At 62.4% G+C, this 14,321-nt stretch overlaps 2 protein-coding genes across 3 annotated transcripts in view; one reads left to right on the top strand and one right to left on the bottom strand.

Annotated features, from left to right (window-relative positions):
* Nucleotides 1-5,045, top strand: part of CHLRE_01g052750v5 (uncharacterized protein) — a 30,584-nt gene extending 25,539 nt beyond the window's left edge. The window contains exons 63-70 of the mRNA XM_043058992.1: nt 134-218; nt 909-1,043; nt 1,221-1,311; nt 1,508-1,630; nt 1,891-2,013; nt 2,257-2,489; nt 2,821-3,574; nt 3,744-5,045. Coding sequence (XP_042928906.1) covers nt 134-218; nt 909-1,043; nt 1,221-1,311; nt 1,508-1,630; nt 1,891-2,013; nt 2,257-2,489; nt 2,821-3,574; nt 3,744-4,352 — 2,153 coding nt within the window. The 3' untranslated portion in view covers nt 4,353-5,045. The remainder of the gene's footprint in view (nt 1-133; nt 219-908; nt 1,044-1,220; nt 1,312-1,507; nt 1,631-1,890; nt 2,014-2,256; nt 2,490-2,820; nt 3,575-3,743) is intronic.
* A 160-nt stretch (nt 5,046-5,205) lies between these two features.
* CHLRE_01g052800v5 (uncharacterized protein) lies at nt 5,206-14,321 on the bottom strand. 2 transcript variants are annotated; one of them, XM_043058993.1, is made up of 13 exons: nt 14,095-14,321; nt 13,583-13,616; nt 13,413-13,437; nt 12,236-12,281; nt 11,856-11,981; nt 11,486-11,614; nt 11,026-11,182; nt 10,849-10,886; nt 10,607-10,664; nt 10,155-10,404; nt 9,668-9,895; nt 8,437-9,567; nt 5,206-8,325 (listed from the first exon to the last, which is right to left on the bottom strand). In XM_043058993.1, exons 1-13 carry the CDS (start codon nt 14,098-14,100, stop codon nt 7,062-7,064), a joined length of 3,492 nt encoding a protein of 1,163 aa, XP_042928908.1. In that variant the 5' UTR covers nt 14,101-14,321; the 3' UTR covers nt 5,206-7,061. The 2 variants fall into 2 exon arrangements, with proteins under 2 accessions (XP_042928908.1, XP_042928907.1); XM_043058994.1 differs by lacking the exons at nt 13,413-13,437; nt 13,583-13,616; nt 14,095-14,321 and adding an exon at nt 12,533-12,821.

Consider the following 14,321-nt stretch of genomic DNA (forward strand, 5'->3'; position numbering starts at 1 on the left):
GTTCCTGCACCCACACCTCTACCCCAGCTCTGCCTCCACATGCAAATCTGCGACCGCACCGCCTTGCGCAAATAGCATCCCTCGTGCCAACTGTGCGTTCCCCAACCCCACTCTTCCGCCCACAATTGCGCAGACATCACCAACACTCTGCTTTCCATGTTCTCCTGTCCGCCACTGGACCCCATGAGCGGCCCCTACACACAGTACATGGAGGCGCGGTGAGCGCTGCCTGTGTGTGTGTGTGTTAAAAAACGAAACGAAAGCCCGCCCAATGACGCGACGGAGTTACTTACCGATACCCACCATTTTTACCGAGCGTCGCGTGACTGTCGTGACCCAGGTAGTCATACTTACCCGCGATAAGCCTGGAACCCCGCGGGCGACCATTCGGCCTGACCCCGCGTTGCACCTGTATGCGTCCATGCTCCGCACCCTGGGCGCGCTAAACAACGTTTACCCAGCACGCCTAATTCCCAGATTGCCGCCCGCTGGTCGTAGTCGAGCTCACCTATAGGCAAAGGTGGAAGCATGGGCATAGGGCGGCAGCGAGGATGTGTGTGTGTGTGTGTGTGTGTGTGTGTCCTGTGCTTTGTTCGTTGCAAGCGTGTACTTACGGCCACAGTCGCCAGGTGAGTTGTCGGTTTTGCTTGTCGTGTCCGCGTGCCTGTCCTGTGCTGTTGTGTGCGCCACCGAGCCTGTGCTCCGCTCGTTTTGGTTTCTTTTGGGCTGGTATTTACAACCCCCCGCAGCCGCTTTACCTGTCAAAACGCGCCCTTCTCCCCTTCCGACCAAACGCGTTTCATCTTCCCCTTACAAACACGCATGCACACGGGCCCCACACACCCTCCCTCCCCTCCCCCTCAACCATAACCCCATCCTCACCACCACCACCCCTCCGGCCCCCGCAGCGGCAAGTACTGGGCCTCCGACTACGACCTGCTGTGCTACGCGCAGCCGCACCTGTGGCTGGTGGCGGCGGTGGGCATCCCGGGCGTGGTGCTGTTCGCGGCGGGGGCGCCCGTGTTCAGCTGGCTGTGGCTCAAGTGAGTGAGGGAGGGGGAGGGGGGCACTGGGGGAAGGGCCGCTATGGGGGACACAGGGAACTGCTGGGGAGCGGGGGGGAGACGGGATGGTGGGATGGTGGGATGGCGGGCTGGGCGCGAGGAGGTCGTGGGGAAGTATGATTGTAACCCCTGCCCCGCCCCCCTGACACTTCCCAGGCGCCACCGCGACCTGCTGTACACCAGCCGGGACTTCGGCGTGTCGTACGGATTCATGTACGAGGACTACAACCGCGCGTCGTACTTCTGGGTGCGTGCCGTACAGGACCGGGGTGGACTTGTGCCTGAGGAAAGGAGGACTGCGCAGAAAGGCTGACGGAGCAGACACCACACAACAAACACACACCCACACGCACACAAACCCTGATGGCGTCCTAAGACACAGCCATTTACACACGCACACACCGACCCGTTCCCCGTCCTTCCATCCCCGCCGCCCCCACCAGGACTCTGTGATCATGTTCCGAAAGCTGGCTGTGGTGACCGTCATCGTGTTCCTGCAGCCCCAGTCCGCCAACCTGCAGGTGCTGTCGGCGCTGGGCGTCATCATCACAGCCATGCTGCTGCAGGTGGGCAGGGAGGAGAGGGAGGGAGGAGAGGGAGGGAGGGAGGAGAGGGTGTGTGGGGAGGTGGAGGGCAAGTTGCATTGCATTGCGGAGGGAGGGCAGGAGGCGAGGGCGCGTGTGGTGGGATGAGGCCGCGGCAGAGACACACGGCTGGCGCTTAGCAACCCGGCGGGCTGGCGGCTGTATGTCGCCTGCACCTGCGCTGATCTGCACCGACCTCTGACCGCATGCTACTGCTGTACTTGTCGTACGGGCACATGCAGATCACAATCAAGCCGTACAAGAATGAGAAGATGAACAATCTGGAGCGGCTGTCGCTGTACGCCACAATGGCAATGCTGTACTGCGCGCTGTTCTTCCTGAGCGACCTGCCCAAGGTGGCCAAGGTGCGTGGGAGCGGAGGGCGGGCATGGCGTGGAGTCCGGTGGATGGGGAGAGGGAAACTGGGAATACGCCCGGCCCAGCCACTCCCGGGCTCCCGGGCTTAAGGTGCATACCACATTCCTATACTGAACCCTGCATGGCACTGCAAACACACACGCACAGACACACCCACACATACGCACACACACACACACACACACACACACACACACACACACACACACACACGGCCCCCGGCCCCTCAGGAGGTCATCGGCTCTCTGCTGCTGATCTTCAACTGCCTGGTGGTCGCCTTCTTCGTGTGGCACATCTGGCACGAGTTCATGGTGGGGTTCATCTGGACCATCGACGACCACTCCAACGGCGACGGCAAGCTGGAGTGGAGCGACGTGTGGGCGTACGTGGACAAGGAGCACAGCGGCCGCGCGTACACACGCGTGCTCATCAAGGTCCTCAAGGGGCTGCAGAAGGTCACCGGGTGAGATCAGGATAGTGGGGGGAGGGGCACGAAAGCTCCCATTTTGTCGCACCCCCGACACGTGTCAGTGGAGGTGTTGGTGGTTTGGTGTTGACGCTGGTGTTGGTGGGATTGTGTGTGGGGGCGTAGGAGGTGTCTCCACTGCATGGACTCGCGACAAGGCCGCTGGGAGCGTGGGCCCGGGCCAAGGCCTCGTAGATAGCCCTGGTTACCACACGATCCAGCATCACCGTTGACATACATGCGGGTCCTGCCATGCATCCTCTCTGTGTCTCTAGTTCATTTCATACTGGGGAGTGGTCTAAACGACCCCCACCTCCCGCTGCTGCAGGTTCCTGGACACGGCTGTAGTGCGGCCCGCCGCCGCCGTCACCCGCGCCGCCAGCGCCGCCGCCCGCCGCATCAACACCACCCTGGGCCGCCGCCGCCGCTCCGTGGACACCGCCGCCCTCGCCGCCACAGCCGAGGCAGGCGCGCACCCGCTCAGCGGCCCCTCCGTGATCATGGACGGCGCCCCAAGCAGCAGCATCGGGAAGCCACACCTGGCGCAATCGCAGAAGGGCGATGGAAGTGGGGCGGCGGCGGCGGCGGCGGCGGCTCCGCCGCCGCCGTTGGAGGAAGAGCCGTCGTCGCGGGTGCATCCCTTCACCAGCGTGACGGGGTCGGGGTCGCGCCGCCGGACCAGCTCGTTGAAACAGTTGGCGGTTGGCTCCGTCACTGAGCCCGCTACTGCCGCCACCGCTGCTACTGCCGCCACCGCTGCTACTGCCGGGGCTGGGGCTGAGGCACCGGACGCTGGCGTGGGCGTGGGAGGAGGAGGCGGAGGTGGCTCATCATGGGGTGCGGCCGTGTTCGGACTGGGCGGTGGGAAGAACAAAGTGGCTCCAGAGCCGCCGGGTTCCGGCGGGAGCATGGTCGCACGCAGGTCGGGCGAGGCACCTGTGGCGGCGGTGGGCCCTGCTGCGGCGGCGGGTCGCACGGGTGTTGCTGCTGGCAGCAGCCCTGGGCCTGGCGCCACCCGTCAGTCGCCGGTGCTGCGGCCGGGGCCGAGTGCGGACTACCTGCTGGGCTCGGGGGCGGCGGAGGTGAGGCAGGGCAACGTACTGGGCATGTCGCAGTGTGCGGCGGGTCTTGGATTGCTAGGACAAACGCTCCCCAAATCCTGATACGGTACGCACGCACTTGTACATCGTGCTTGTACATGCTACGTGAGCAATACCTCAACCCCGCCCACGCCCCGAATCGCGCCATCAGGTGGACCCTGGGACCATCAGTGAACTGTCCTCTCCCGCCGCCGCGGGCACGGGGGCCGGACATCACTCTACCGCCGCCGCCGCCGCGGCCTTCGCCAGCCCTTCCCTCCTCCGGAGAGCCGCGGACGACGCAGCAGCAGCCGCAGCAGCCGGCGCCGCAGGCCCCGCGCCTGCTGCAGCCGGCGCCAGCAGCAAGCCGACCACACCGCCGCTGCAGCCCGTCATCATCATGGGCCCTGGAGCCGTCTCTGAGGGGGTGCTGCATTCGCGCGGCGGCACTGCAACATGGCCACAGCCACCGCTGGCGCTGCGGGCGTCGCCACCGCCGCGTGCCGGTAGCGGTGCCGTGGCCGCCGCTGCGCCGGCCGGAGGTGCCAGCAGCAATAATGTGGCTGGAACCAGCAGCAGCAGGGGCGAGCTCAGGGGGGTGGAGACGTCGGAGATTACTGAGCTGTCCGGAGATGCGTTTGATGCGCTGTGGGCGCCCAGCGATGCCGCCGCGGCCGCCGCTGCGCGTGATGGCAGCAGCAGCAGCAGCCGGCTCAAGCTGCGCTCTGCCGCTGGCCCCGTGGGAGGTGGCAGTAGCGGTGGCGGCGCGGGCCCTCACTAGTGCCTTTCCGCATGTGCGTACTCGGTAGTACGGGCGAAACATTCGCCAACCGGGCTTCTAACTATCCAGTTCTTTATTCGGGGTGTCCATGCGGGAGAGTCCACGCACACTCCGCAGTACCGCCATGTCTCTTAGTACGTTCTTGTCCAACACGCCGCAAGGTGTGCACGGGCAATGCTGTGTGGGGTGCTTCGTACTCTACTCGTAAACATCTATCTGCGCATGCGCCGTCGTGCCGACTCCTGCTGCGCTGACTGACTTACTGTGCTACGCGGTGTGGTGCCTTTCAGTGTGTAAGATTCTTGATTATAAGTTAGGCAACCCAATTTTGTTGCTGATTGCCGCACTGCTGACGGGTAACTAACCCCAGGGGATGGTTCGTACGTATGTTTTTTTCTGCTAGGACGCTCGGCTGGCATTTCCTAAGCCATGCTGCCCACTCTTCGGTCTCACCAACCACGCCACATGTGCTATTACCTAGTCATTCATGTAGATAGCATGGGCACAGCGAACATGCAGTTCCATCAACATATAAGGCACCGTGTGTTACAGTATAGGTTGGGGTCCCGCGTGCAGCAGCTTCATTCTGCAGCTGCGGTAAGGGAGATGTGGAAGCAAGGGCGGGTGTGCAAGGTGCACATGTACCCAGCCATTTGAGTGACTGTACGGTATGAGCTGTAATTACCGGTTCTCGCTCCGTCCGTGCCCTCATCCCCTAAACGGCTGCGTGCCAACCTCCAGGCCGCGGCTGGGATAGTGTGGCACCTTCCGCCATTGCGGACCCGATGACCATCAGGACGCAAATGATAGCTTCGTCATTTGGCGACTGCTGCGGACCCAAGCAAAACTGCAAATCAAATCGTGGTTACACAAATGGGTGGCGGGACGTAGCAGCGATAATTGTGGCGGAAGCAGCGGCAACTTGCCTACCGTGTTTGCACATGCGTAGTGCGCATCCCGCCCATCGCTGACTCACGCCGCCATTCCATCAAGGACAAATGCGACATACCCCACATCAAGTTAACGTGGTGATTCCACAAGAACGCGCCACGCACTGGCCCGCTCAGCGAGTTGGACCCCATCTGCGCTCATTAGAGAGAACACCCGGATTCACTTACTGCCTATCACACGCCTACGGCCTATCACCCCTACGGTACTTCTGCACAATCGTAGCCGGCGGTAGGAACAGCCGGCAAAAGACGCATGCATCTAGATGCCACCAAGGCATGCAGAGAGAGGGCGGGGTTACCTATCCATCCATGTGGTAGGAACTCCTACAACAATCAATCAATGGGGGACGCAGGCGGGCCCAAACACTCTCCATGGCCGCACTTGAGCACAGCAGTGCCTCCGCACGCATCCTGCTGGCCGCAAGATAGAAGCACGACGCGAATTCCATACGTCCACACGACAATCAGCACAGTAAAGGTTCTGCCGCTAGCTTGCTTTGTGCACTTATGACTTTATTTGCGTGTCCGTACATTGCAACGGTAATAACCCACGCGCGCTCTACGTCTTTAGATCCCCAACCGACACAGGCCCCCTCCGTCGCCAAATGTGGCGCAGGTGTAAAGGAACATCAGACCGATCATCAACCACTTGCGAATGAAGCTGTTATTACCTATTCGATTCTGTTGGCACGGTGACACGGCAGCGTCACAACCGCCACCGCCGCCGCCCCCATTCAACCGAGTCGTGAGTGTACGATACTTGACGTACTTGGTAACATCCTGAAAGTTAGGCCAAACGCATGCCGCATGTGTTGTCAACATTGCCATCCTGATAATCATCCATCCAAAGCGCGTGCCATCACGCACCCAAGCCACGCGGCTTCCCAAGGGTGACCAATGCACGACTGTGCAAGAGCGAGTCGGTTTAAGCCTGTAGGCCATTCGGCACTAGGACGCGCACGCACATGATCCGCGGCCCACATAAAGTCAGCTGCGAGACGTCGGCCCACACATAGTGTGAACTTGGTGAGATTGCCTCAACCCCACCGTGCATACCCTAATAGCCCTTCCTTCGTTCCTTCCTTACCCATGCATGCACGGGCGTGCGTGGACATGTAGCAGCCCGCCGCGCCTACTGCCACTGCCGCGCACGCCCTGACTCGCACCACGTACGTCCAACGAATCCTCATAAGGAATGGCGCGGAACAATGGCGGACACGTACGGGCGACACCACATCCGGCCATCCACCAATCAAACAACCTAATAATGTCAGCAATCAAGTCTGTTCATCAAGCGTGCGTCGCCACATGACGCGCCCCTCATGCCGTGATCATCACCACCGATCCACGCACCGCCACCGCAATCACGTGCAAGGAGCAGCTCACGTACAAAACCCCGGCACACGCGGAAGCATTTATTGGCTGTTGGGTCTACTTGTGTGACCAGCCGAGTGTGATCCAGGGTCAACGGTCGATCTGGGCACATTGTGGGTCCCGTCAAGCTTTCATGAATACGGCATCCAATTGGCGCCGCGGCACGTCAATATTGCAACGATACCGTACTCCCTCGCCGCCATTACGATTTTCTTTCACTGTCAATTTGCATTAATGCCAGCAGCAAGTCAATCTGCAACAGTGGTTCCATGTGAGTTAGTGCGTACGTGGCCCACGTACGCACTAAAGGGCATGTGGCGTTTTCCCTGCTCACGCGCACGCAGGCACTGCCCTACTATAAGGATCCTGCAGCCGCTGTCCTCGTTCACTTCTTGCCCTTGATCGCGGACTTAAACGCCCGCACAATCCTGGAAAGGCCGCCGCCGCTGCTTCTCTCCGATTTGCCGGGCTGCTGGCGTGGCTGCAGCTGTTGCCGTTGGTCTGCCTGCGCGCACAGCAGGGCCGCTGCCCTGCCGCCGCCGCTGTAATAGGCCGCAGAGGTGGCGGCAGCGGTGCCTGATGACACAGCGCCGTCACTCGGAACGCCGCTCGCAACGTGGTGCACCGGCACTGCTGGCGCCGCCACCCCCACCGTGGGACCGCCGTAAGGCACCACCCGGGCTGTAGCAGCCGACATGGGGCGCGGCGGCGGCAGTAGCACCACCTGCTGTGACACCGACTGAGAGGCCTCCTCCTCTGTGTCCCTCAGCGAGTCGCCCGACGTCAGCAGCTGCCGCAGCGCGGCGGCGCCGCTCGCCACTGCTGGGCTGACAGCAGGCAGAGTGCCGCTTCCGGAAGCATTAGCAGCAGGAGCTGGCACGATGGTGGGAAGGGAGCAGCGGGACTGGCCGCCGGAACTCATGGCACGTGGCAGGCCCTCCGCGGTAATGGTGGTGGAGACAGTAGGAATCACGATGGAGCTGGAACCCCTGTCACTGCCTCCAACATCCACGCCGGGTACGGCCGCAGTAGCAGCAGACGCCGGCACTGGCAATAGCATGGTTGCGCTGGGATCCTGGCGCAGGCCCGTGCGTCCCGAGACCGCAGCAGCGTAGCCGCCCGCCGCAAAGCGCCCGCTCCCGCCGCCGCCGCCGGCACTTGCACCTGCTACAGCCATCGTCGCCTGCTCCACGCCCCAGGCCGGCAGCGGCTGAGACTGCTGCACGGACCTGCAGGTGCGCTGCACGGGAATGTCCTTGGGCCCCCTGGTAGGCTGCTGCTGCTGCGGCGGCGTGCGGGGCATGCTACTGCCAAGCTGCCCGCTGCTACTCAGGCCCGCCACGCCGCCGCTGGCAGCAGTAGCAGCGGCCCTCAGACGGCTCATGGCCCTGCTACTCACCGCCTGCCCGAGCGTGCTGCTGAAGCTACGGCCGATGAGAGGCTGCTGTTGCTGCTGTTGTTGTGCGTAGGCTTGCTGCTCCTGTGTGACTCCTGCGACTGATGATGCGGCGCTGGCGGCTGCGGCCTTGAGCTGCTGCTGCAGGCCGCCCGGCGAGGTCGGAGACAGCGGTGAATCCGTCATAGAGGACGACTGCATGTTTTGCTGTGGCCGCTGCTGCTGCTGGCTGCCGGCTGCGGTCGTCAGGTAGCTGCTGGGGCCGATGTCAGTCGCGGAGCCGCCGCCGCGCCAGTTGAGGCGGCGCGGCTGCTACTGCTGGTCTGGCTGCCGCTGCGAAGCCGCCGCCGGAAGCTGCGACGACTGAGAGCGCGAGTAGTGCGGGTTGTGTGAATGAATCTGTCGCTGCCGCTGCTGCTGCTGCTGCAAGCCGCCCGACGCACGTGAGGCGGGTGTGCTGCTGGTGTAATTGGCTGCGCCGCGGTGCCGCCCCCAGACGCCATCACCATCTGGCGAAAGGATGGGGTCATGGGCGTCGGGGGCCCCGTTGCGTGGCGTGCCATGCTCATCTCCTCCCGGCAGCACCAGCGCCCGATCAGGCGACAGGTCTCCAGCATTGCTGACCACGCCGCTGCCGGCAGCCGAGCCGCCGCCGCCCATCATCATCATGCCAACAAGCGAGGCAATCAGGCCGCTGCGACGATGGCTGCCGCCGCCGCCGCCGCCGCCTGCTGCACCGCCCGGAGTAGCGCCGGCGCCGACTTGGCCCGACAGCCCTGCTGTGCGGCCGTCCTCCGGAATGCGCAATGACAGCAGCCAGCTCTTCTTGCGCCGGTCATTTCCACTACCACCGCCGCCTCCGCGGCCAGCCGCCGCTGCCCCAGCGTCCCCGCCGCCGCCGGTACGTTCCACTGCCTCATAATTGACCTCCACAGCCTCCACAATATCACCAAGGGATTCCGAACCGCCACCTGCTGTTAGGCTTCGACGCACCGCCGCCGACGGGAGCCGTCCGCTCGCACGGCTGCTGCCGCCGTTGTGCACCGTGCTCGTAAATGACGGCACGCCGCCGCCGCCGCCAGTCGCAGCCGCCTCCATGTCAGCCTGGAGCTCTCCGTTGTACAACGGCAGCAGGAAGGAACTCGAGCCTGTCGTACTGTTTACCGTACTTTGGCAGCCCGGCGGCGGCACTTGGTACGGCGCGCCGTGGGGCGGCCGCACGTGTGGCAGCAGCGCGCCGGGATCAGCGCGGAGCATGGGTGCGCCGACGGGCGTTCCCACCTCATCCCAGGACACCTCGGTTGTGGTGTAGAGACCGCCGCCGCTGTCCATGTGGCGCAGGCTGCTGGGGCGGCGCTGCGGGCGCATCCCGGAGTGCAGGCTCTGGGGCACGGCTGCGTGAAGTGATGAGTTGGCTGTGCCGCCGAAGAGCCGCCCCGCACCCGCAACCACTGCGGCGCCGCCGCCACTGCAGCCCTTGGCGGCGCCGGCCAAGCTGGCGGCAGCGGGGGAGTCCACGATGCTGCCGCCAGCAGGCCCCGCCTTGGGCAGCAGGCAGCTGGAGCTGGCAGCGTGCATGCCTAAGAAGGACCCGCCGTGAGGAGAGGTGGTGCCTGCTGAGCACGCCAGCAGCTGCGGCGGCGGCCGTGGCAGCAGCAGGTGCCGGCGGGACCGTGCCGACTCCTCCGCCGCCGTCGCTGCCTGCCGCCATGGCCGCCGCCGCCTTGGCCGCCATCCGCGCCGCCATCATGCGCGCCGCCTCTCGCCTCTCTGCCGCCAGTGCCGCCGCCAGCTGCGTGCCGGCAATGAGCTTGGGGACGTCCCTGTTGTGTACGTGTGCAGCAGGGGCACGTGAGCGGCGGGAGCACATGCGGACGGGCGGTGCATGGGTCACGTCATCAGGGGCCTCCTGCTGCTGGCCGGACCAACCAACAACCTAGCTACCGTTGCAACCAATCGCCGTGTTGCTGCAACCAGCACTGTAACAGATGCGCGAGGATCCGCATGTAGTAACTAAGCCCAGCTTTTTGCACTACTCCCTGTTGCAGGACTGCCCAAGCCTCCTCCATCCCTTGCTCTCACCAGAAGTAGGGCATCTGCAGCAGCTCCGCCGCGGTGGGCCGGGCCGCGGGGTCCAGGCGCAGGCAGGCCGCCACCAGCTCCAGCAGCCGCGGCTCCACCTCGGGCAGGCGCTGCCGCAGGTTGCGGCTGAGCGGCTGCGGCGCGCATAGGCTGCGCAGGCGCGGGTCCGTCGCCATGCGCATGGAAAGGCCTGAGGGCAGCGGTCCGAAGCAGCGCATGATGCGCCACAGCTGGTCCGCAGTGGAGCTGCCTGTATGTGCGTGGGTGCCAGTGGGAAGTGGACAGTGGAGAGAGGTGGTGGGGGCCGTGGCGGTAGATGGCGTGCGGGTGTGGAGGCGTATGTGAAACTGCTGCTCGTGCGCACTTGCTTGCATGTGGGGTGAGGTGCGTGTGTATGTATGTGGCTTTGATGAGTTGCGGGCGCCCCCCAGCAGCTATAAGCCGCGCCGCACCTGGGAAGAGCGCCCGACCCACTGCGAACTCGGCGATGCTGCAGCCCACGCTCCAGATCTGTGTAATTGCACACACAGGCGGCAGCAGGCACATCGCTCGAAGCCAATGGTAAGGGAGCCGGCAATTAGCAGTATCACGCAGGACCTGCTTATGCAGAAGCCATGGGACGTGACCCTGGGAGCCAAGCCACCATCAGGGCCCGCATGGGGTTCTTTACTGTTCCGTAATGTACCGCACTCACGTCAGATGCAGCGCCGTACTCGTCTGACACGAGCACCTCTGCATGTGCACACAGCAGGTTGAGCAAGGGCGGCGGGCATCAGAGGTGCGGTAGATGCAGCGCAACAGACCAAACGTTTTCGCCTGCTGTGCATGCGTCATTAACATGAGTACATCACGCTCTCCCGCCCGGCCTCACCCGGCGCGCGATACCAGCGCGTGACGACGTAGCTGGTGCAGCGCTGCGCCTCCCGGGGGCCGCACCTCACGGCACGAGCGAACCCGAAGTCGCACAGCTTGGCCACTCCCGAGCTGTCCACCAGGATGTTGGCGGGCTTGATGTCGCGGTGCAACACCTGAGAGCGAGGGCGAGATGGGTGTGTGGTGCGTGTGCGTGTGTGTGGTGTGTGTGGATGCGTGTGTGGTGCGTGCGTGTGTGTGGGTGTGTGTGGTCTGTGGCCGGGTGTGTGGTGTGCGGGTGTGTGATTGTGTGCGCACGCACGTGAGATCGATAGAGATGGGTTGGGCATGGCGTGTAGCTAGGTGCGCGATCGCGAGCTGTATGTAGTTGGAAACACCATACTACATAACGCACATCAGAAGCGGGACTCGATCTATCTGCCGGTGTTTCATATTGCGCCTGCGTGCGACGCACGCACCTTGTTGCCGTGCAGGTGCGCCGCCGCCTGCAGCAGCTGCCAGCTCAGCAGCTTGGTGGCGGCGCCGCCCAGGCCGCCACCAGCGCGCTCCATGACCGACTGCACCGAGCTGCCGGCATAGTCAAACACCTGCGCGCACGCACGCCCGCGTGCACGCCAAGTACGTAAGGGCCATATGGACAGGAGGACGGCGACAGGACAGATTGCATCCATTAGTAATGAGAGGGAACTGCTCACTAGTGAACGGATATGCGATCGACGCACACGGCATTCTCCTTCTCCTCTGCTGATAACACCACAAAAGCCCCGCACGCTACCGGTATGCAATCGCCAAGCAATCCGCACTACCTTACCGACCACACACACGCACCATGTAGACGCGGCCCGACTTGGATTTGAAGGCCGTGATGAGGCGAACCACGTTTTCATGGGACACGGCCTCAAGCATCTTTGCCTCGCGCATCGCGAGGCGCATGATGTCTTTGTCCTCATGGGCCTGTTTGTGTGCGGGCATGCAGCAGACGGGTAGAGTTGGGTTGCACGCGTACGCGCGCGTGAAGATGCAGCGGGGGCCTGGCGAAACGGATGGGTTTATGTGAGGTGTAAAACCCCGGCGACAAGGGTTGGCAGCGAAACCATATAAGCCAGTGGCAAGTAAGATCGTCGGCGCAGAAACGGGAATCGATTGTAGCAATGCACCCAGCAGTGAGCTCGGTCCTTGACCCCAGGCCACAATGGTGCGGCACTCACCGCCTTGAACCCTTTCACCGCCACAACGCGCCCGGTGATTTTGTCCCTGTGAAGCAGTACGTGTGTATGGGCAGCAGTCCATTGGTATGGCTGGTGTGGCTCCCTGCTGCCTTGCAGTGCACATGAAGGGCAGATGTATGGGCAAACAACATGCATGCGGTACGGCACTGCTGCCGCATGCATTGTGTCCAGATTGCATTGGACTGTACATACAGCAAGTAGGGCATGCAGCAGCCCAGCCACGCGGGTACCACTCCGGCAAGTCCCTAGGGACTGCGTGTGTCCAATGCCCTAGACTGCCGAAATGTCATCATGTGACATATAATAAGGTCCCTGATTGATTTCCGGGCACAAACTCGAGCGGGAGCCGAAGTCGAAATGCTAAATGTCGCGCTCGCCAGGACTTACTGGAATTTGCCCTACGCAGTCCGGATGACATCTATCGGTGAACCTTAGTCGACGGCACTAGATACAGGCCCAAAATACCGCCTATGCGAGATATGGGCTCTGGTCAATTTCGCGACTTGAGCCCTGACCAACATGTTTTGTCCTCTGCCGAGCGCTAATGCCCACTAATGATGTAAGTTATGTACCTACAAAAAGGCGGCGTCTAAATATTGAGGTAGGATTTGCCTCGGGCGACTCCCAGAGCCCCCCGAGCGTGCGGGTTTGGCTAGGAGCATGCACCCCCCCGGACAATTGTGCACATAACTTTTTGATGCCTATTCTTTTTACAGTGTCGATTGCGTATCCTGCATACACTGTGCGTACGCTATCCATCACGCTATCACGCTTTTAGTTTTCACGACGAAAATATTTGCGTGTCCCACTGCACACCCCATGCACGGCTGCAGCCGTACGGCCTTTCAGGTTTCATCTGCTCAGCTCCGCACCATAGTAACCGTATACTACACAACGAGATGAAGCCGTAGGTATGCTGGCGGCCTGGTCAGATGATACCTGTTGGGTCTACCAGGCTGTCAAAGTTTGGACACAGCAAAAGACCAGAGTGGTACCCGCGTGAGCCCAGCTTGGCGTTTGCTGTATCCAAATGCGCGCGTGTCGACCCTTTGTCTTGTCTCAACACGCTCGTCAGTGGGTGGACGGATGGAGCCATTGCGTGCGCGTCCACGGCGTCTCCCGCCCCCGCCAAAACCCATCTAACCCATCCACCTGCCTGCACTGCCAGACCTCGCCGTACGCTGCAGAAGCAGGAAACACAACCAAGTGCGTGAACGTGCATGTGAGTGAGCGAGGGCTTTAAACCACAGCAGTAGTCGTGGACGCACAGGACCTCACAGGGCTGCGTTTTATTTGACGGCAGCAGGGTACTGCTGCTGTACTCACCTCCCTCCCCAACTGTCTGGATGTAGTCATAGTTCTGCGGAAGTGAAATGCGCACGAGGGCAGCACTCCAGCGTCAAAGGTGTCACTTGCGTAAACGCCTACGGTGTCCCATCAACTTGTTTGCTCGCATTGCAACACGCACGGTGCGTGCGGCGCGCTGACGACACGCCGCACGCCAGTTGCCTCCTCATTTTTTGCGATATGCACTGGGAACTACTGTGCCGTGAGTTTCGTTATCAATAGCTGTAAAATGGCTACACGTACACGTATGAAAGTGCGCCAGCACGCACATAGCGCCAACGCTTCGTTCCATGCGCCGGGAATAATTCGGGGCCCGCCGCTGCGGCCTGGCCGCCTGCGGTTCCTAGACCTTATTTGATTGCTCTAAGCTTTCTATAGCGCTAAGCAGCTGGGCAACTGCCCGCGCCAAGCCTGCTGCAGCGAGTAGTCCAAGCATTAAACCCGCCGACGACCACCCAGCGCGCAGCCGGCGTGGCTGCTGACTCGCTCACCTGCATATTATTCCCTTAGCAGCATCTACGGGCCGCTGCCGGTGGCGTGGCGCCGCTGCGCTGCTGAGCCACTACTAGCTCCACCGGAGCGCGTTGTTCAGTTCAATTCATTAATTCCTATGCACATAAAACATAAAGCTGGAGACATAGGCGCAGTACAGCTGTGGCAAGAACATTGGTGCGACCCTCACTCGCAAGACAATCGCACGAATGGCGACCAATAAAAG

This window comes from Chlamydomonas reinhardtii, chromosome 1, assembly GCF_000002595.2.
Source record: "Chlamydomonas reinhardtii strain CC-503 cw92 mt+ chromosome 1, whole genome shotgun sequence".
Taxonomy (NCBI): Eukaryota; Viridiplantae; Chlorophyta; class Chlorophyceae; order Chlamydomonadales; family Chlamydomonadaceae; genus Chlamydomonas; species Chlamydomonas reinhardtii.